Source organism: Botrytis byssoidea (genome assembly GCF_014898295.1).
Source record: "Botrytis byssoidea strain MUCL 94 chromosome Unknown BBYS_040, whole genome shotgun sequence".
NCBI lineage: Eukaryota > Fungi > Ascomycota > Leotiomycetes > Helotiales > Sclerotiniaceae > Botrytis > Botrytis byssoidea.
Window position 1 is genome coordinate 245,914 of NW_024065881.1, and position 20,579 is coordinate 266,492.

General features: G+C 40.7%; 7 protein-coding genes across 7 annotated transcripts; 3 read left to right on the forward strand and 4 right to left on the reverse strand.

Moving 5' to 3' along the window:
- Positions 1 to 886: 886 nt before the first annotated feature.
- EAE97_011726 (uncharacterized protein) lies at positions 887 to 1,959 on the reverse strand (the record flags this gene model as incomplete). The annotated part of the gene is made up of 7 exons (XM_038882241.1): positions 887 to 1,029; positions 1,098 to 1,279; positions 1,345 to 1,456; positions 1,532 to 1,569; positions 1,763 to 1,789; positions 1,852 to 1,859; positions 1,927 to 1,959. The coding sequence occupies 7 exons, from the start codon at positions 1,957 to 1,959 to the stop codon at positions 887 to 889; spliced, it is 543 nt and encodes a 180-aa protein (XP_038726989.1).
- Positions 1,960 to 3,005: 1,046 nt separating this feature from the next.
- EAE97_011727 (uncharacterized protein) lies at positions 3,006 to 4,076 on the forward strand (the record flags this gene model as incomplete). The annotated part of the gene is made up of 2 exons (XM_038882242.1): positions 3,006 to 3,395; positions 3,462 to 4,076. The coding sequence occupies 2 exons, from the start codon at positions 3,006 to 3,008 to the stop codon at positions 4,074 to 4,076; spliced, it is 1,005 nt and encodes a 334-aa protein (XP_038726990.1).
- Positions 4,077 to 4,179: 103 nt separating this feature from the next.
- Positions 4,180 to 5,123, reverse strand: EAE97_011728 (uncharacterized protein). Its single transcript, XM_038882243.1, has 2 exons — positions 4,432 to 5,123; positions 4,180 to 4,354 (listed from the first exon to the last, which is right to left on the reverse strand). The coding sequence occupies exons 1-2, from the start codon at positions 4,888 to 4,890 to the stop codon at positions 4,292 to 4,294; spliced, it is 522 nt and encodes a 173-aa protein (XP_038726991.1). The 5' UTR covers positions 4,891 to 5,123; the 3' UTR covers positions 4,180 to 4,291.
- A 333-nt stretch (positions 5,124 to 5,456) lies between these two features.
- EAE97_011729 (uncharacterized protein) lies at positions 5,457 to 7,107 on the reverse strand (the record flags this gene model as incomplete). Its single annotated transcript, XM_038882244.1, has 3 exons — positions 5,457 to 6,425; positions 6,484 to 6,806; positions 6,861 to 7,107. The coding sequence occupies 3 exons, from the start codon at positions 7,105 to 7,107 to the stop codon at positions 5,457 to 5,459; spliced, it is 1,539 nt and encodes a 512-aa protein (XP_038726992.1).
- A 976-nt stretch (positions 7,108 to 8,083) lies between these two features.
- On the forward strand, positions 8,084 to 10,162 carry EAE97_011730 (uncharacterized protein; the record flags this gene model as incomplete). Its single annotated transcript, XM_038882245.1, has 3 exons — positions 8,084 to 8,557; positions 8,617 to 10,014; positions 10,064 to 10,162. The coding sequence occupies 3 exons, from the start codon at positions 8,084 to 8,086 to the stop codon at positions 10,160 to 10,162; spliced, it is 1,971 nt and encodes a 656-aa protein (XP_038726993.1).
- A 1,588-nt stretch (positions 10,163 to 11,750) lies between these two features.
- On the reverse strand, positions 11,751 to 14,586 carry EAE97_011731 (uncharacterized protein). The gene is made up of 3 exons (XM_038882246.1): positions 13,900 to 14,586; positions 11,991 to 13,750; positions 11,751 to 11,902 (listed from the first exon to the last, which is right to left on the reverse strand). Exons 1-3 carry the CDS (start codon positions 14,243 to 14,245, stop codon positions 11,834 to 11,836), a joined length of 2,175 nt encoding a protein of 724 aa, XP_038726994.1. The 5' UTR covers positions 14,246 to 14,586; the 3' UTR covers positions 11,751 to 11,833.
- A 465-nt stretch (positions 14,587 to 15,051) lies between these two features.
- On the forward strand, positions 15,052 to 17,654 carry EAE97_011732 (uncharacterized protein; the record flags this gene model as incomplete). The annotated part of the gene is made up of 6 exons (XM_038882247.1): positions 15,052 to 15,072; positions 15,132 to 15,163; positions 15,215 to 15,272; positions 15,332 to 15,400; positions 15,474 to 15,508; positions 15,557 to 17,654. The coding sequence occupies 6 exons, from the start codon at positions 15,052 to 15,054 to the stop codon at positions 17,652 to 17,654; spliced, it is 2,313 nt and encodes a 770-aa protein (XP_038726995.1).
- Positions 17,655 to 20,579: the final 2,925 nt, after the last annotated feature.

Sequence of the window (20,579 nt, forward strand, 5' to 3'; positions counted from 1 at the left end):
TACAAGAGATAACCTATACAATAGTATATCTTCCCACTTTTTATTAGAAAAAATTCTGATCACTCCTCGATAAATTTTGGCTTGGTCGATTGGCGAAACTCGGTAAACGTCTGAGGTCTTTTTCCTTATATTCATGATGTGTTGAAATTTCGAATGTGGATGTTATTTACTTCTCGTTTCTCTTTCTGTCTCTCTCTGGCTACCTAATTGGTATACGCTGTGCATGATAGAGTGCTTTTAGTGTGTGGTCAGATGAATGATCCCATCAGTGGATGCATGGATTGACGGAACACTCACCAAATTTCGAAATTTCTAATAAATTCGTTCTTCAGTTGCTTGATATCAAAACTTATGATTTGATTGTTTCAAATCTGATGAATCATTGTAACAAACTTCCAAGGTATCTAATTCGATATATCGAGAAATATTCACAAGTTCATTTTGTAGCGTTCACATAAAGTAAGCACTTAGCAACTGCTATATTCTCACTCTCAACTACCTACTCGCTGTCGGTCCGCCTGCCTAATAGCTAGTTAACCAGTCCAGTGAGCATGCTAGAATTTCACCATTTCATCACCTCCACATTCACCTTCACCTTCACACCCTAATCAACGATGCCTTACTCTACGCATCTCGAAAACCTCGAAAAAATCACGAGAGAAAGAAACTTGAGTAGAGAGGCCCATGTATTACCCGCCCAATCAAAACATTTGAACTTCAATCAAACTCCTAAGCCCTGCATCAATATCCATTGAAAATAAGTATCCATAACCAGACCATATGAACACCCGTGAAAATATGCGTGAAATGCGTATGCCTTTATAAAATATCCATCCATCCATTATCTAGGACCGTCCGAACTGTCCGCGAACGATTCAGGTGTGCTTTAGATTTCCTCCATTGTACCTGCTGCTTCTTCATTATCATCGTCGTCGTCAAAACTAGCTACCGAGGACATGGTATCGTCATCTGATTCGTCGGCGCCTGCATCGTCTGCTGCGTCTTTGCTTGCGTATTTCGTTACATATTCTACATCTCATCAGTTCTCATCCCATTCACCTGCAAAATCCTTCCTTGTAACTCCCATAAATACACACCTTTAACCTTTACATCATAGGCTTTCGAATCCCTCATGAGTAGTGCGGCGGCCTCTCCATTTAGCGGATCCGTCGGATTTGGATATCGAAGTAATTGCGGGAGGAACACTTCAAAGATATTGATCATGTCGAACATTGGCGACCAAGTTTGATTTATGACGTCGAGACAGACGGATCCGGATCTATGAACGTAGTCTCAGTAAGTAATCTGTTCCACCGTGTTGGTGGTGGGGAAAGGGCCTACAACTCATCGATATTAGGGTGGAAGATGCGATTTACGAAACCGATGCTGGGGGATTTGTAGGGATATTGGTCTGGGAGTTCGACGTGGATTTTCCAGAGTCCGCCTTCGAATGGTGCTGTGTGGGTAGCGGTTAGTTTATGCGTTTGAGAGGAGGGAGTGTCGGAGGAGAGTGGAGAGGAAGTGAACTCACTCTCTGCTGGTCCCTTGAAGCGGACGTAGAACTCTTGCCTATTATTGTCATTGCGTGAGCGTTTAATTCCAAATCTCTCCTTAACATATTACATACACTAGATAAAAGGTTAGAATTTCTGCAGACAGTCTGGGTATGTTTCCAACTCACTATTGTCATTTACAAGAGTCACCTCATAATCCGACATCAACCTATACTCCTGGTAAGCACTGAAGCATAAATTAATCGGACCAGCTGTGAAAAGGTGTCGCATACATCCTATAATCACACTGTTAGCTAGAGATTCCCAAAAAATAAGTTCTCAGATCATAAATACTGACTTCATGACCTATATATCCAAAACCAGTCGTTAGTCTTTCAACTCATCCAAATAATGAATATGGAATACTACTTACATCAGTCTCAATCCTCCGTCTCGGACTAGACATTTTGACGTTTGAGTTTATGAGATTTAATTCTGGATCAAGCAAGTATTCGATGTAAGGATTCAGCAATTTGTAGACCTAGAAAAATGGTAAAATGGTGAAATAATGAGTTTATATGAGGAGAGAATTGATCATGGAGTTTGTTGTAGTAGCTGCTAGACAGTGGACCGGATAGTCCTTATCTGAGCGATAAAGCGGTAACAATCGGTAGTTGCCGATTCATGCGCCCGCTTTGGTCTCGTGAGACGGTTTTGTATGGTAGCTACTAGTTACCTAGGTATGTTATCTGTGTAATGATAACAACAATAACCTGATAATACTTGCTCACTAGGTTCTGGGTTTGTCTTTGTCCGGATATGGATCGTGTATCAAGAAAGATGAAGGCGAGGAGGGGTAAACACATCATCATATACTGTTCAATTCATCGAAATGACAACCCGACCCACCTCGACCTGTATGATTCACACGAACGCCTCAATCTGTGATTGAACGATGGAAGATAATTCTCAGGTACACCACAGCACATTGCATGATCTGAATGCTGCTTTAGATATCTTAGAGTAGGACCACATTGAACGGCATTACACCGGAAAAGAGGGGAAAGAAACGCTTTTTATACCAAGGTTGTGATTCCACAGAAGTAGCTCGATTCATCCCCATGGTTGTACTATCTTCGTGCCATACCTACCGAGCCTACTACGAATCTATCTATATATGAAGAACAACTCAGGTCCCAAAAGATGCAATAGTAGGTAGGTATATCATCACCCTTTTCTTCCGCTCACACTACCGCCTCGGTTCCCCTTACATAATCTAGCCCCATCCCTCGGCCCAAAGAACCACTCCAAGCGACAAAATGAACCGCAAATAATGAAATAATCTCACTTTACGCTCCAGTATGGAAACCACAGCGCAATAATCATCACGACCTCAACAAAAAGTTTGTTATGGGCCTCCGCAATTCTAACAATGGCTCTCCATAATCCATCTTCAAAGTTTTCTAATCATCAATTTCAATCCGTGAGAATTTATTTCCATCAATTCCAACCATGTCTTCATCATTTCCCATCATGAAGATGAGCACGCGCACACTATTGAAGCAATATCCACGATCAGCAACTTTTGCTGTTAGACCATTTCTTGCACAATGCCAAAATAGAAAAAGTTCGCATAGTCCTATGGGCTCACCGAGTGCGAGGAAGAAGGTCACCATGACTACATTGAGGTCCATGTATAAGAAGGGCGAACCTATCGCTGTAATGACGGCTCATGATTTCCCAAGTGGCCATGTCGCGGATGTCGCGGGTATGGATATAGTATTAGTGGGAGACAGTTTGGCCATGGTAGCCTTGGGAATGGAGGATACTAGTGAGGTTATTATGGAAGAGATGTTGATGCATTGTCGTTCTGTATCGCGTGCTGCAAAAGCTGCTTTCACTGTATGTACATTCTCGTATTCCCTCAATTCATGCACCACCCCCTTTACTAACGAACCGAATCATCAGGTTGGAGATCTTCCTATGGGTTCGTATGAGATATCCCCCGAACAAGCTCTCGAATCCGCTTTTCGATTTGTGAAGGAAGGTCGAATGCAAGGCATTAAATTAGAAGGAGGTGCAGAAATGGCTCCCACTATCAAGAAACTTACGACCGCGGGCATTCCAGTACTAGGTCATATAGGTCTCACACCCCAACGCCAAAATTCCCTTGGTGGCTTCCGCGTACAAGGTAAAACTTGTGCCGGTGCCCTGAAAGTTCTCGAAGATGCACTCGCCGTCCAAGAAGCCGGTGCTTTCGCAACGGTCGTTGAAGCTGTTCCACAAGAAGTTGCAAATCTCATAACTGAGAAGCTGTCTATCCCTACAATCGGCATTGGTGCAGGAAATGGTTGCTCGGGACAAGTTTTGGTGCAAGTTGACATGACTGGCAATTTCCCACCCGGTCGATTCCTCCCAAAATTTGTAAAGAAATATGGTGATGTCTGGAGCGAAAGCTTAAAAGCCATTACGCAATACCGCGAAGAAACAAAGTCTCGAGCCTACCCAGCCCTAGAGCATACATATCCGATTCCAGAGAAGGAGCTCGAGGAATTTCGAAGTGCAATTAGCAAAATAGATTGAGGTGTTGTGGATAATTATCGATGTTATTGGATCGCAGGCGTATTTGTCCAGCTTTTAGATTCCCGATATTTGCTTAGCTTTTCGATGCCCGATAGAAATATAATTTTTTTGTATACCAACCTAAATCTAGTTTAGAAAGCAATGGAATACCCTATGTTAACTGTTTCGTTTGAAAGTTTAATGACCGACTGACGAGTATCGCATGGTTCGTTCAATCATCCAAATGCCGGCGTCATCGAATAGGTAACAATAAGCTGGTCCTTCGAATCTTTAAAACACTATTCCAAAAATTAGCATTGATCCATCCCAAACCCTCATCCCACACTCCCCATAACCAATCTCATAAACCACTCACCCTATGCAAATTCCCCACCACCTCATCCAAGGCCGGCGCAAAACAACTATTAACATACAAAAAGACACTTTCCCTCTCTCCGCCTCCCCCCGCATTCCGATCCAACTTCAACACCCTCCTCAAATACGCCACCACCGTCTCAAACCTCTGCGTCGAACTAATCTTCGACACCGGTCTCTGCAACACGGGCGCCGACCCAATCGGCTGAAACCGCACTGCGATTTTCGCCGTGGGAAATACAAAGGCAGAGTCGAGCGCGGTGCTGGAGTCGCGCGGGAGATTGGTGAGCAGGAGGGAGGAGGTCATGGTTAGGGGGAGAGTGGGGGAGGAGGGAGGCAGATCCGGGATGGCTGAGGAGTGGGTGCGTGGGCGTGTAGGGAGGGAGGCGGTGGGAGTTGTGGGGGTGGGTGTGCGGGAGGGGAGGGGAGAGGTATCGGGATTGGGATTGGGAGAGCTCATGGTTTCGTGGGGTGGCTCGGGTTTGTGTATGTGAGAGTTGGTTGTGTTTTGTTTGGTGGCTGGAAATCCGATTTTGAATGGCTACAGAAAATTTTGATTCGATTTCGATGTAACAAATTACGACGTAATCGTGTGTAATGTGAGGTTGAGTCTAGTGGACAAGATTGTACGATGATGGAAGTGAATCAGACAAGGCTGAGGCCGATGAATATGATGCGGACTTTCGACGCGGAGTTGCGGCCGACTGAGTGGAGAGTGGGGCAAGGATTTAATGTGAACCCTTATTTTAAGTTTCGGCAGATTACTTTTAAGCTCACCGGGAACCAAGAGTTCACTGGGGATTCTCGATCTACCAGGAACAATAATCTTTCCCTCGTGCTACTTGTAGTTTTTATGAATTAAACTGGGCTCATTGGAGAGAAAAGCATGGCAAGGCTCCATGGGTAAAGTACCCAGCATTCATTCGGACGTTATCAATCACGATTGATTTGTGGGTATATACATTTATACTTTTTTGCTCGGAGTGGTATACATCATTATCATACAATTCATTTATCCCCCTTTATTTAATCGCGTAAAGCTTCGATATCTACAACCTCCTTGACGGCCTCGGTAGTTAGTACTAGAGGCGAATCCTCCTGTATACAAACACTATCCTCAATTCTGATGCCCATACCCCTAAAATGAGCTGGCCAGCGCTCATCGTTTGGCACATAAATTCCCGGCTCGATCGTAATACAATGTCCTTCCTTGAGAAGATTACTTCGAGAGTATCCTGGAGTGTCGTGAACATCAAGTCCAATATAATGACCGACGTGATGTGGAAACAAGGTATCGATAGCATTTCCAGACATATCGAATCCTAATTGTTTCAATTGATCTGTGAGACCATTTCTGGTAACTGCATGGATTTTATCCAAAGTCATGTTTGAACTCTCCCTGCATAGTGCAACGCTACTTCGTTGTACCTTTAAAAGTGCTTCGTATAGATCTTTTTGGGCATCTGTAAATTTGCCATTGATGGGCCATGTCCGAGTGATATCCGTGATATATCCACCATATTGTCCACCAGCGTCTACCAGGACAAGCTCGCCATCTCGTAGTACATCGTTGTTGGAAACGTAATGTATGCTCTGGGCATTTCTTCCACCTCCAATGACTGGCACATAAGCATTCTTCTCACAGCCTCCGATTTTAAAATCAAAGTCAAGAAATGCGCCAAGATGTTTTTCTTCAGTCCATCGTTTCCGCATAGCATTTGTAAAAGATCTGCCGGAGATTTTACCTGCTTTCCGCATATTCTCGATTTCGGCGTCACTTTTGATGGCCCTTAATTCGTTTATCAACGGCCCAATTGGTTTCGATTTTTTTGCTTTGGCATCGCGAAATAGTTGCATAAGATCCTTTTGTTTCATTACACCTTGTGTGGAGTCCAGAGTACCCCCAAGGAAAGATTCTTTGACATCCATATATATTTCACTAGCTCCTTCAATAAGTGGCCTTAGATGTGAAGCTGCCTGGTTGACATCTCCAGACTATTTCAATATTAGCATTGTTTCTGTTTGCGAAGTCTTGTAGTAATCGGCGTCTTACTTCATCTGCATTGAAAACATCCAAGGCTGCTTGTTCCCCAGATCTAGCACCATCCCAAAGTTCTGCCTGCGGGTCTTTAGGTCTAACAAATAGGTGAAATATAAATTCTGTAGATTCCAATCTCTGTATTACTGCGATTGCCTCTGGTTCATTAAATCCAGTGAGATAGAAGAAATTTGACTGCTGGTGAAATTCATGAAATACGGCCCCAGACCTATATTTGATATCTGCCCCTCTTAAGATAGCGATTGAATTTGGAGGAAGTTTTGCAGCGAAATCTGCTCGTCGATCCGCATATTCTTGCGCCGAGATACCTGGAGTAACTGATCACTTTATTTAGTTTCGTTGTAATTATCACATTGAATCCATCTCCATACCTTCTCCAGCATTAAGTAAATGCGGATGGGTTTCATGAACCGGCTGACCAAATTGCAGTTCTGAAGCTGATATGGAAGCATACGTCCTTCTTGACCGATATGTTGTGTGCCATTTTGTTGCTGCAGCCGATAATTGAGCTTGACATCGAGGTCTTGAAGATATTATTGATGAAGATGATATTCCTCTACTCCTACTGATCCCTTCCAATTGCTGGAACAGTGTTCGTGTTCTTCTACTACACTTCATGATAGAGATTAGCAATTAGCAGTTGACGGGATTGAGGTTCTCGAGTCTTTCCCTGTCCTGTGTGAGTATACAAGAGGAAGATGATGTATATTATTTTCTGCGACGCAACCTTAATATTTCGTTATGTCATGGTCTACTATCGAGCACTAATGAACGTTTAAGGTTCCTCTTACCAAGGTAGGTAGTTCGTACAGGCCCGACCCAGTAGTCATAGACTTATCGTACCCGTCCCATATGAAGAATATTATCAAGCATAAACTGGCACGGTTTGATTGGTGTAAAGGGTTCGAGATTACCTCTCACTTACTCGAGTATTGACTTAGACGGGTAGTATTTGATTAGTATTTAACTAGTGTATAATTAGCGTCTAATTAGCATCTAATCAGTATTTACCAGGTATTATCCATAATCCATCATTACAAACTGGGGAAGGTAATTTAAATTGGTTGCTGTGTTGCTGAGTGAATATAATCAATGAATCCACTTCGCGCTCTTTTAAGCCTTTTGTTGTCTACCATAACATTCAAACCTAGTAGTCCTTCTGTAGTCATCATCACATCAAAAAAAAATTAAGGAACCTTACCCTACCCAGAACCATAACCATAACCATAACCATAACATCTACCATACAAAACATTGACACTTCACTTCACACCACCATCCCCAAAAAATAAAACATCCACTCCAGCATTATCCCAACCCACATTCATTGCATTGTGTGGTATTCACGACTCTTTTGCGTTAATTCATTTCAATGGTCTTCATTTCCCCAGACTCTTGAATCATATTTACTAAATGTCTACATAAAAATAAGAGCTTCAAGGAAGTGGTGATAAAGCGTGTCAAAAGTCGCGTGCTAGAACCACCCCACTCCACTCCTTCACAGGAATTTCTCTGTCCTACACAGAGAGTATTGGTATATTTTCTTATGGCAACAGTATCACTATCTCCATTACCTGTCACATTAACAACCAATATGTCGACCAGGAGGCAGCCTCTCTCCACCATCTCCAATGTCGCTAATTCCCCATATCGAGCGGTAGCTTCCACCACAACTAAACAAAAACGATCATACGCCAACATACAACGCGAAGATGCATACGGGCAACCACCCCCGGCGAAAAAGCAGATGCTAGATGCACATCATCAAACTTTAAGAACACCTCCACGCCAGAGTATTAGCCAAGTATCGGGTGAAGGAAGGATTTTTACTCGAAGATCAACTCAGCCATCCAATTTTGAACGAAAGTGTGTGGCAGCTAGAGGAGATAGAGGAGCTCAACAACAGCAGATTACAAAGGCGGACAAGGTACCAGAGGAGAATTTGGAATCGATACGCCAATGGCAAAAGCATTATAGGAAGAGTTTTCCCAAATTCGTCTTCTACTTTGAGAGTATACCAGAAGATGCCCGACTTAAATATACTAAACAAGTCCTCGCCCTAGGTGCAGTAAGTAATGTCTCTGTGTAAGGAATTGGGTATCGCAGATTGTATTGACTTCTTCTCAGCGCGACGAAAAATTCTTCTCGAATGAGGTCACTCATGTCGTCACCACTCGATCAATTCCACCGGAGACCCCATTTACTTCTTCAACTACCGCCGAGTTACATTCGCAACACGGCACTATTAACCCATCTTTGCTAGACAGATCATCCGAGACTGCAGATTCAAGGGAATCTCGATCAAAGTTTACATTTGAAGCTCCAGGCGGTAGAAGACTTAATACACAAGGACATGATGGAGACACAAGACGACAACAAGTCCGTAGCTCGGATGTACTATACAAGGCGCGAGAATTGGGGATGAAGATATGGGCATTGGAGAAGTTGCAACGAATGATGACAACTATGTTTGACACGGACACTGGTTACCAAACAGCACATAATCACAACACAAGGAGTCATTCCGTTCAGGGTGGGACGATTAGCAGAGGCCGAGAAGCTGACCTATCCCAATTATTGAGGAATGAACGAATTTATGGACCATCCGATCGAGACCTCAGCGTCGCTACAAAAGAAATGACTATATTCAGAGGGCCTTATATCTACATTCACGATATCGATGAAAAGCAAAAGCCAATTATGGTTCGAGAATATAACAAAGTTGCCCGCAAAGAAGAGGGGGATTGGCCTCAATTCCGTAGTGTTGCAAATGGCAAGTGTCCATTTGTGGAGGAAGTAGAGTACAGTCGCCGTGAGGTGGAGAAAGAAAAGGAATTGATCCGTATCCAAAGGCAAAAGGAAAAGGAGAGAGCTGCAGTTCCAAGGACAAGAGCTGCTGCTGCGGTAGAAGCAGCTCAAATGCAACCACCAAAGGCAATCAGCAAACGAGCACTATCTCAACTTGATGATGGAGGAAATAGAAGCGTTACCGTCTCGACAAATCAAGCTAACCCATTTGACACTGATAGAAGTAATCGTACAGAACTTGAGTCTTCTTCTCGAGGTCAAAACGCGTTCGTCAGTCGTGCTGGCGTTGGTAGATTGTTTGGAGGTGAGCCTGTTGCGTCGGGAGTTCAACCATCGAACATTACTTCTGCTATTCGCTCTCAAATGATTTCTTCAACTGCAGCTCAACCTGGACTCAAAGCTGGAACAAGCAAAGAGATACATGGTTTGCAGAGAAAGGTTCTTGAGAAGACGAATGGTGGAACTGGATCCCATCGTTTGACTGACATCACTGCCGCTGTAAGAGAAGATACAGCTACTCGCCCTGCGAAGCGTGAGGCACAAAAGAAACTTGGTGTAATCGAAGAAGATGATGTTCCTACAGAAAAAGAAGAAGCGGCAAGAAAGATGGAAGCTTCTCGCAAAGCAAAAGCTGTTCAGCAAAGAAAGCTTGAGAAGCGTGATCCAAAGCCCGGATACTGTGAAAATTGCGCCGATAAATTTGAAGACTTTGATGAGGTAAATTCCTTTTCATCTGATGATTTATATTATACTAATTACTCTATAGCATGTCGTCTCACGCAAACATCGTAAATTCGCGGAGAAGCTCGAGAATTGGAAAGAACTCGACGCCTTGTTAAATCAACTGGTTCGACCTCTTTTATAATTCAAGTATCATTCGCTTCGCAAATGTACTTTCAGCCAGTCATATGAATTCATATTCGAAATTCTACAATAGCTTGCCCAATACAAACTAATAATATAACGGCGTTCATTCATCGGGGCATGCATATGAAAAACCAAAAAGGGGTTGTCACAACAGAAACATTACAATCACAGCTTATGTTCGAAACTTTGTCCTTTGCTCCTTACATACCACAATACCCAACCATTCACGGTTACATTTTCCCCAAGAGGACTAGATGAAGGGATGGGTAATGTTGTTTGCTTTTGGGGCCATGTTACTTGTCATTGTTTGGTTTGAGTTTAGATTCAGCATTTACATAGGGGTTGGCGTTTTTCTCTTTTTTACATTTGTTTTGATTTTTTTTTCTTTTTCTTTGGGGGATGGGGCGTTATTGGTTTTAAGGCGTGCTGTCGCTGTCTCTTTCGCTGAAGTTGAGGTCTGTTGATGGGCATAGCATGGCTGGCGAGCATCTTGTTGATGCACTTCATAGCGGAATGTCATTTGTTTGTCCAATGGTGTATATGAGAAGGAGTAAGAGGTTTGAGACGAGGAAGTAAGAGAGTGAGAATGTTAGAAAAGGGGTTGATGGCTATAAGTACATAGCATGAGATGGAATCTGATGATGTGTTCAGGAATCACTTTACTTGGGTGAAGGGAGGCAAGGGGAAGGAGTGATCTTTCAATGTACATATATGTATGTGTGTGTCGGTCAATGAATGACCACATCGATGAATAAAGAATGAAAGAAGATTATGAGAACCAAAATAAAATCGAATACGAAAATGAACATGAGATTACAATCACCATATGATAATCTTTGTAAAGGGGTGTGTGCTCGCTTAATCTTAATCTTGATCGTAATCTTCATCTTGAGATGGAGTGGAAAGGAAGCGAATGTATATATATGTTAGTATGTTAGCAGGTAAGATTTAAAGCGAAGTTATTGAATGTTGGGAGGAACTACTAGGTAGGTAGGTATTACTAGTAGGTAGGTATTAGTATTATAATAGATATTTATTATTATCTGTATATTCTGTGAAATCTATTTGGATTCGAAGTCCGAATTGAAGTCCGAATTGAAGTCTGGAGAGGGTGATCAATCTACCTAGGTAGGTAGTTAAATATGTTTATTGTGATTGGTAATAGAATAAAGTAGAATAAAGTAGAATAGAGTGGGAGTTTGAGCTGGAGATTGAATTGGAGATTGGATTAAATTGAGGTATTAATGTATGCTGATATTGATACTAGAAACATATATAACATTCTTTCTCCTTATGATTCTATCTCAACTTTACCCCCTCCCTCAACGTCTCCTCTCCCACCAGAGTTATACACATCACATCACTTCAATTCACTCCATTCACCTTATCCAAGCAAATCAAAAGAGAAGCAATTATCTTTTTATCCGACTCCATATAAACATCTATATATGGGACCATGTAGATTTCGTTAATCATTGTATATCAACGCAGCAAGCACTTTAATCCATGCATGCATGTATATCTTTTTGCTTCATCCATCCAATCCACCCATCCCATTCAACCCCGAACTACCCCACCCCATCCCATTCCCCTTGTATTTCTGTCCTCTACCCTCTCAAATAAACTCATAGATCCACAATCTCATTGCATGATTCTAATGTAAATATATTTAAGCAGCAGTGGCAACTTCTTCTTCAGTAATCAACTTTGTGATTTTACCAATGGCGATAGTTTGACCCTGTTTGATAGATATGTTAGTTTACAATTTCCATTTCTCCTTTTCATCTCGCCAAAGCTAACGCCCTGAATAAAGATTCAAAACATACCTGATCTCTGAGAGTGAATCTACCCAATTGAGGATAATCTTCAAACTTCTCCACACAAACACTTCCGGCTCCACCAATAACCTCCATTCTAGCAATAATAGAATCGCCCTTCTTTGCATGGGTTGGAGGAACTTTACTCTTTCTATTAGTACCCTTTTGAAGTTTATGCAATAACGCTGCGAAAGTGACCTCTTCAATAGCCGAATGGACGTGCATAACGCAATTGAAGCCAGCAGATAGAATACTCTTTAAATCCAAAACTCTAATTTGAGCTTCGAAAGTAGTAACGCAATGAACGAGACGTTTTGGCGAGCAAAGAACGAAACCGGGTAGAATGTCTTCTTCTTCGATACCACGTAGACGAAGACGAACTTGGTCACCACATTGACCTGCGGGAATTTCCTCTTCAGTCTCTCCGTATGTCACCATAACCTCGACCTTTTCTTTATTAGGCATCATGACCAAATTCATTCCTTTCTTTACGACTCCAGATTCGATCTTACCCTCGACGAGAGTACCCATATCTCTGTATTTTCCGTTGATTGGCATCATGAATGGTGCGTTAACTTTACGTTCGAGTTGAGTCATATTGTCGAGGAATTCGAGAAGAGATGGCCCATCGTACCATGGGGCAACACCCTTAGGAATTCTGTCCTTGATACCCATGGTTACCTGTGCTGCAATTGGCATGAAGAATACGTCGGTTTTAAGGTTGTAACCAGTTCCTTTCAAGAATTGAGAAAGTTTGGTTGTGCACTCCTTATATCTATCGTGAGACCATTCGACAGTTGGGTCATCCATCTTGTTAATGACGACAATGAGTTTGTTGACACCTTGAGTTTTTGCCAACATGGCGTGCTCACGGGTTTGTCCTCCCTTTTCGAATCCAGTTTCGTATTCTCCCTTACGAGCAGAGATAACTAAAATTCCAACATCTGCTTGGGAAGCACCACCAATCATACTTGGTACGTAGGTTTTATGTCCAGGAGCATCCAAAATACTGTATCTCCGTTTTTCGGTCTCAAAATGTGCGCGTCCAACTTCGACAGTCTTTCCTTTGGATCTCTCCTCTTTTGTCAAATCGAGAGCCCACGACAAATACCATGTCTCACGACCCATTTCCTTGGCCTCTTTCTTGTTCTTTTCCATGGTTCTCTCATCAACCATTCCGGTAGCGTAAAGGATAGAACCACCAAGTGTCGATTTTCCAGCATCAACGTGTCCAATAAATATAATGTTAACATGCTCCTTGCCATAAATTTCCTTGAGGGTTTCGTCATCGACATCAGCTGCTTGCTCTTGCTCTACAGCATCTGCTGCACGAGCGGCTGCCTTGGCAGCGCCAGAAGTTCGGGAAGGTGATGAACGACCGGATGATGGTGTAGGAGAGGTCTTTCCACTGGCGGCTGCAGGAGTCTTTTCAACTTTCTCGATAGCTTTTGCTGCAGTAACCTTAGCACCGGCTTCTGCGGATGCGGATTGTGTTTCCTTCTTTGGCTCTTCCTTCTTCGCAGGAGCTGGAGTACCAATAGAAAGGACCTTTGCCTTTGGCTTTGGCGCATCGCCTCCAATGCTTAAAACCTTTGGTGCGTCCCCCCCAATGCTTAAAACTTTTGGTGCTCCATCCTTTACCGCTACAGGTTTGTTTAGGTCTGCTGAACCATCAGCTGGTCTTTTTGCGATAGTTGGTGTTTGCCGAGGAGGTTGTGATGATTGGGCTGCTGCTTGTGGTTGTTGAGCATAACCAGGATATTGTTGTCCTGTAAATGATTGTAGTCAGTATTTTGGACACTACAAATGTTCGCAAAGGGTAGAAAAGTTGGGGGATCTTCGAGCCCATTCCGTGTTTCTACACTTTTCATAATGGTACTGAAAATAACTGTGATTCCAAAATTCGCAGATAACTCACCATATCCTGCATTATATCCACCTTGTTGGTATCCTCCAGCATTGTAGCCTCCTTGTTGATATTGATTGTTGTACCCTTGTTGACCATATTGAGGATATCCACCATAACCTTGATTTTGATATTGAGCGAAATTCTGTTGTTGTCCATATTGATCATAAGCTCCTCCATATTGTTGATATTGTTGACCAGGTTGAAATGATTGTGCACCAGGCTGAAAGGAATTTGCGCCCGGTTGAAATGATCGAGCTTGTGGATTTGCATTCAAATTCATTCGTTGGGTTTGTTGTGAGAGGTTATTATCCTCTTGAGCGGCTGGATCATCTTCCCATGAGTTAAGGTCCGACATATTTACTGAAATTCGCGGATTTGTCTTAACGTGTAAGAAAAGATATGTGGGTTGTGAAAGAGGAATTGGAAAAGGCCAAAAAAACTAAAGGAATGGGGAAGAGAAGTGGCAGGTATTGGTGGGGCTATAATAGTAATGATGAATCGGTTATCGTTTATCGACTATCGTCTATCGTTTATGGAGGGGCTTTGGAATATTTTTTATTGTGTCGAGTACTCGTACTTGTGAGATAAAAGTTCCAATATTTCTGATATTTCGATAATAAAATATAGATGACGGTACATGACGGTATATGACGGTACACGACTGTGTATATGAATCTCCGTGACTCACAGATGCCCAGTAGACTCCATATATGCCTGATAAATGCCCAAAGCGATTCTACGGTTTCACTGGCATGTCATGTTTCTATTGTGTATTGGTTAATGACCAAAAAATAGTATCATGTGATATCTATACACTACATAACAAATTGTATATTTTATGATGAATTATAATTGTTCCTCTTTTTCTTGGGTGGCATCCATTTATCAAGTGCCGCTATTAATCTATTCAATCCCCGTTAATGACGTGTTGGCCAATCAATGTCAAGGCAAGTACAATGCTGTTTGAGCCTTACATCTTTGTTTGCTTCAAAACGTCAACTTGATATAAAAATAAATTCGACATCAACATCGACATTAACATTAACTTCAACAACAAACAGAAAATTCTACACAACTTCTCACAAAGATTATGTCTCTTATCTTGACTCTCTCCTACTTCTTATAGTATTTGATTTAAACCAGGACCCGAATACATTCAAAATGGACTTCTTCTTGGGCAAGGTAGAACAACTGCTCCCCCATGTTTCACAATCACGTGCTAACTATTGCTTCTTCCTTAGGTCACCCAGCATGCTGTAAACTATGCCATTAGGTACGCTCCATTCTATGAAGATCTCTGGAGCATTTTCTAACAGGGATATAGGTCTGGAATCGGTGTGACTGCTTCCTTTGCCATAAGACAAATTCCAAGAATCTTGAAGGTGGGATTTCTTTTTGGGACCGCGAACTTGTGAAAGGCATATAACTTACAAGATTCTAGACCGTGGATAATAATGCCGATTATCGAGAGCTTCATGAATTACAAGAGAGACTCAATAGTAAAATCAAAGTACGTCGAGTTTGATAACAATCAAATCAATGGTAGGAGTATCCTCAAACAATACTAACTTACTACCTTCCAGATCGTATCACCGGCTATTGATATGATAGAGCTTATGTGAGTTGCATTCGCTACTACAAAAATATCCTTACTTATAATCTGTAGTGCCGCGAGAGGAAACACCACTTTAGAGTCAGCTGTATCTTTAACCAAATCACTTCGATGGGATATTCAATCTCTTGGTATGAGGTTAGCAAAAGCTGCAAGTGCTGCAGAAGTTTCACTTCGGAATAAAACCAAAGCAAAAACACAAGCTGCTCATGAGACTGAGATTCGAGAGATCCTCAGAGATATTAAGAAGCTCTTAATGAAAATCGAGGACGCTGTTCCACTCATTAATTTAGCCATCACCACTTCCGGAGCGAACCTCTCAACAACACTTCCAGCTACTGTATCACCGTCCAGATTATTACAAGCAAGTAATCTTCTTACTGCTGCAGATCATCAATACTCCAGGAATCCAAATAGACCAGTACAAGTTGGAACAACACTTACTCTCTCTTTGTATATGTTATTTGCCGGACATGCTTATCGAGCTCATGATGAAGAGGGTATGAGAGAAACTACTTGGAAAGAAGTCATACATAAAGCCAAAGTCAGACTTTTACGTGTACCTCTCAAATCTACATATGGACCATCTGGACAATTACACCACTCTAAAGAGGCCCGAGATTATTTGACTGCGAAAGATTCTTCCTTGATTAGTGGCGAAGGTAAAGCAACGGAATACGCATATCAGCTTGAAATAATCGAGGATTTTGATGATGATCGGGTTCACACATTTGAGGAAGGAGAACCACAACCTGGACCATATGAAGATGTCAAATTGGCGGGTATTCGAGAATACTTACCAATTCATCAGATATCCAAGATATTCTATGCAGATACTGGCAAAATACTAAATATCGGTAATCAGGATGAAACAAATAGTCCTGTTTTACTATTGAAGCGAGATATTAATGCTATGCCACCAAGAAGAATGATGGAGGGGCAGGAGACACAAAATGAATGGTACGATGATGGTGAAGATATAACTCCAGAGGAATTTTCAGAACCGAACGAAGAAAGGCTAAAACGAGAGGATGAAGAGGATGATGAATTTGATATCGATGAGCAACTTCGACGAGAAAGTATGGCACCAGAATCACCATCAAAGGAAACTATAGAAATGCCACAAGAGACAAACACAACATGGCGACTTCCTCATGATCTCGACCCAGAATGGCTTGCCTTGGAAGTATATACTGAGGCTGAAGATTCAGAATCTGAAGAAGAGTTCGAGTCTGAATCAAATGGAGATTCTTCATATAGTCGACCAAATACTTCAGCTGAACAAATCTCTACTAACGATCTAACCACGAATCTATCAAATCTCAAAATATCCTCTCCAGCTCCAGCTACTCCCTCAAAAGAAACCCATCTTCTACCACGCCCTATATCTCCCATGCCTCTCTCATTTAACCGCTTCGAGTCTCCTACTCAACCACTGCAAATCGACATTAATCTTCGCTCTTCTCTTTCTCTTCTCGAGATGCTTATACGGCTTACTGCACTTCAACAATTTCAGCAATCCACTCATCTATCCGTTCCAGATGAATTCCTAACTTTCTTCCTTCATGAATCATCTACAACTGGTGCCGGTGGTAATGATTCGGAACGTAAACGAACAAGAGCGATGGCGAGAAAGAAAGTAGGATTTGATCCTTATGATGAGAGTCCCGTTAAAAGACATGGTGAGGCTTATCAACCTGGTTATGAAGAAGATGGAAATGATAGATATTCGAGAGGAGGAACACCTTGGGATGAAAATCTACCATTGACACCAAAATGGACAAGGGAAAGAAGTTCTACACCACAAAGATCAATGGCCTCACCTATTAGATCTGGATATGAAAGCGATGTAAGACAAAGTCGAGAAATGTTTTCTTCTCCACTACCTTCATCACCAATATCACCTTATAGATCGAATTCTCAACCGCAATTTCGTCAAAGACGGGAACACGGAAATGATTATAGAGGAAATGGAGTAGGTGGGAAAAGTAATGGAGGACCGTTGGAAAGAGTTTACAAGGAAAGGGGAGGTGGTACTTCAAGTGCGAGAGCAAGTCCTTTGGGGAAAGGAGGAAGTTTAGAGATGAGTCCGACTCCTGAAAGTTCTAAATTGGTAGCTAGTATTGAAGGGGTCGGAGAAGATGGGGAATAAGGAATGGGGTGAGATGAAGATGAAGGATAAGCAATGAGCTGAGGGGTGAATTTGTGGATGGAAAATGATGAATGTGCTCTGTATGAGATTGAGATTATTGCAGTGCATATATCAAATTCACAGAATGTATTTTAACGTAGCATCATGTAGAATAGCATAGCATAGCGAAGGAAGAAACGAAGATAACGAGAATATGAGGAAATGAAATAAATCAATACTATTGTATAGCGTATGTGCAATTCTCAACATGGCAATATCACTCTCTACATCATATCATATCATTTCCATCTCAATCCCAATCTCTACTACAGATCGTCTTTATCTCTCGATCTTCCGGAGATCAACTCAATGCGCTTATTGTATTGTATTCTCCCATCTGACTTGAGTTTTGAAGGTTATAAGGGGTTTGAGAGAGTAGTATTGTTGAGTGTGTTTTTTGATGTTGGGTGTGGTGTATATCTTGAAGGGGTTTGTATTGATGTTATGAATATTGGATATCTGGGTGAGTGAGGAGATTATGTTTGAAATTGAGAAAATATGTCAGTAAAGTTTGGATTTTGGATTTAGGATTTTGGATTTTAGAACTTGGAAGTTCTGAATAAATAAACCTCTCTGGATTAAAAATGTATGAATATTACTACGAATGAATGAGAAGATGAGATTATTATTTACTCTTACTCTTATTCTTAATTCTACGTTTAGATAAATTTATAATATTTTGAAATGAAGCAAAATAAAATAAAATAAAGAAAAGCAAAATACAAATCTATATTATGATAATACTATCTACCTACCTACCTACATACCTAGCACATCAAACCCCCACTACTAGTATCCCCTCTCCCCCCTCTCGCTCGCTCGCTCGCTTCCCCCGAAACGAAACGAAAATAACAAACAAATAGCCAACTCACAGTAGGTATCAACTTATCAAGCCGTGTACGCACATGACTCACAATCACAATCACAATCACGATCGAAAATAGGTATACGGTAACCCCGTATTTCTCCTCATTTTTTATACCGGTATCTCATACTCCATATTCCGTTCAATCTCCACCCCGGAATCTTGAAAAGTAAGTAAGTATTTAGTTAGTTAGTTAGTCAATAGATCAATCAATTATTTATTTATTTAGTAGATACCTCTTGTAGATAATCCAAAAGTTCTAGACCCCCTATTCTTATTCTATTATCCGTAAAGTAACTAACCATCCATAAACTAACCATCTACAAACTAACCCACCGCATCCATCCATCCATCCATCCATCCATCCATCCATCATCAGCACGTCCGTCCGTCCACCATCGGCGCGTCCGTCAAATTTCGTCCCTTTTCCTCGGTTCTTTTTCCTCGGTTCCTTTTTCTTTCCTTAAGGTTCCTCTCGAAACTTTAAATTCGTTTTACGTTTTGAGATTTAAGCTTGAGATCTAAGCTTTAATAAGCGAGCGAGCCAGCCAGCGAGGGAATATACTAGCTGGCTCGAGGCTGGAAATTTCATGACTTGTGCGGATTGATGAGGATTGGATTGGATTGGATTGGATTGGATTAAATGGAGTCGGAAAGTAACGTATGTTGGCTCCGCTCCGCCGGGTTGGGTTGGGTTGGTGGCGGGTGATAGGTGGGAATGGGGATGGATGGGAATGAGTGTGTATAAAAATGGAGATGATGATAGTGGGTGGATGAAAATGGAATGTGTGTAGATATTAATATGGTTGTGGTGAGTAGGGATGGGAATATATATAAATCTAGAAGTCTGGATCTAAAACTTAAAAAGAAATAGATATACGATATCGATATCGATATCTACTAGTACCTATACGTTTATAAATATGAACTAATTTAATAGATAAAAATGGAATTATAAATGAAAATGAAAATGTAAAGATTTATACTTATACTATATAAATACGTATTTCAATACTTTCTATACTCTTCTAGTATTTTATATTTTCTTTAATATAAAAAAAAAGTATAGATATTTTCTATCTATCTACTTATTTATCTAGAAGTAATATAATATAATATCTTAAGAAGAAATCCTCCTCCCCCCGGAAAATAAATAAATTATATATATATATAACGTGATTTATCATCGAGTAGATCATATCATCGAGTGGGCCACTTCAAAATACACCAAAATTAAGGCTTTTTGAATATTCGTATTTTAATAACTAATCATTATTTTAGAAAAAGAAAAAAAGATTAAATAATAATAAAAGATTAGTTTTCTAAAAATCTAGTTTTTATATAAATATTTTCATTTTATATTAAAAAAAGTGAAAATTGTTATGATTTTTGTTATAAAAAATATTCCTAATAATAATTCTTATATTAATTCGAATTTTTAATAAATAATAAGATTTTTGTAGTATTTATATAGTTAAATTTTATAGTTTTAATTTTTAAAAAATTCTATTAATAAATAAAGAAAATGCATAGTTACACACAAACGAATTTTGTATGTAAAAATAATGGCCCACTCGATGATATGGTTCACTCGATGATAAATCACGTTATACAAAGCAAACTATATCTTAATTAGATAAAACCATGAGGTATCTATCTATTCTGTCTCTTATATAAGATATTATCAGATGGCGAGTATACTATATTAATGAATATATTTAGGAATTTGGCTTTTTAACTTGTTAACTTGCTTGTTTTTTTGATTCTTTTTTTTGAGGGGGGGGGGGATCTGATTGTATTGTGTTAAGTTAAGTTAAGTTGTGTTATATAGTAGTATATGTATATATATATCTGAGATACCTGGGATAGATATTACTAGTAGATAGATATTAAATATAAAGAAGAAAGTATTAGTGTTTATAAAGTAGTAAGTATAGTACGTGAAATGACTTTCTTTTTAAGGAGTTGGGGTTGGGGATGACTGATAAATGAAGGAATGAAGGTAATGAAAGTATAGAGGG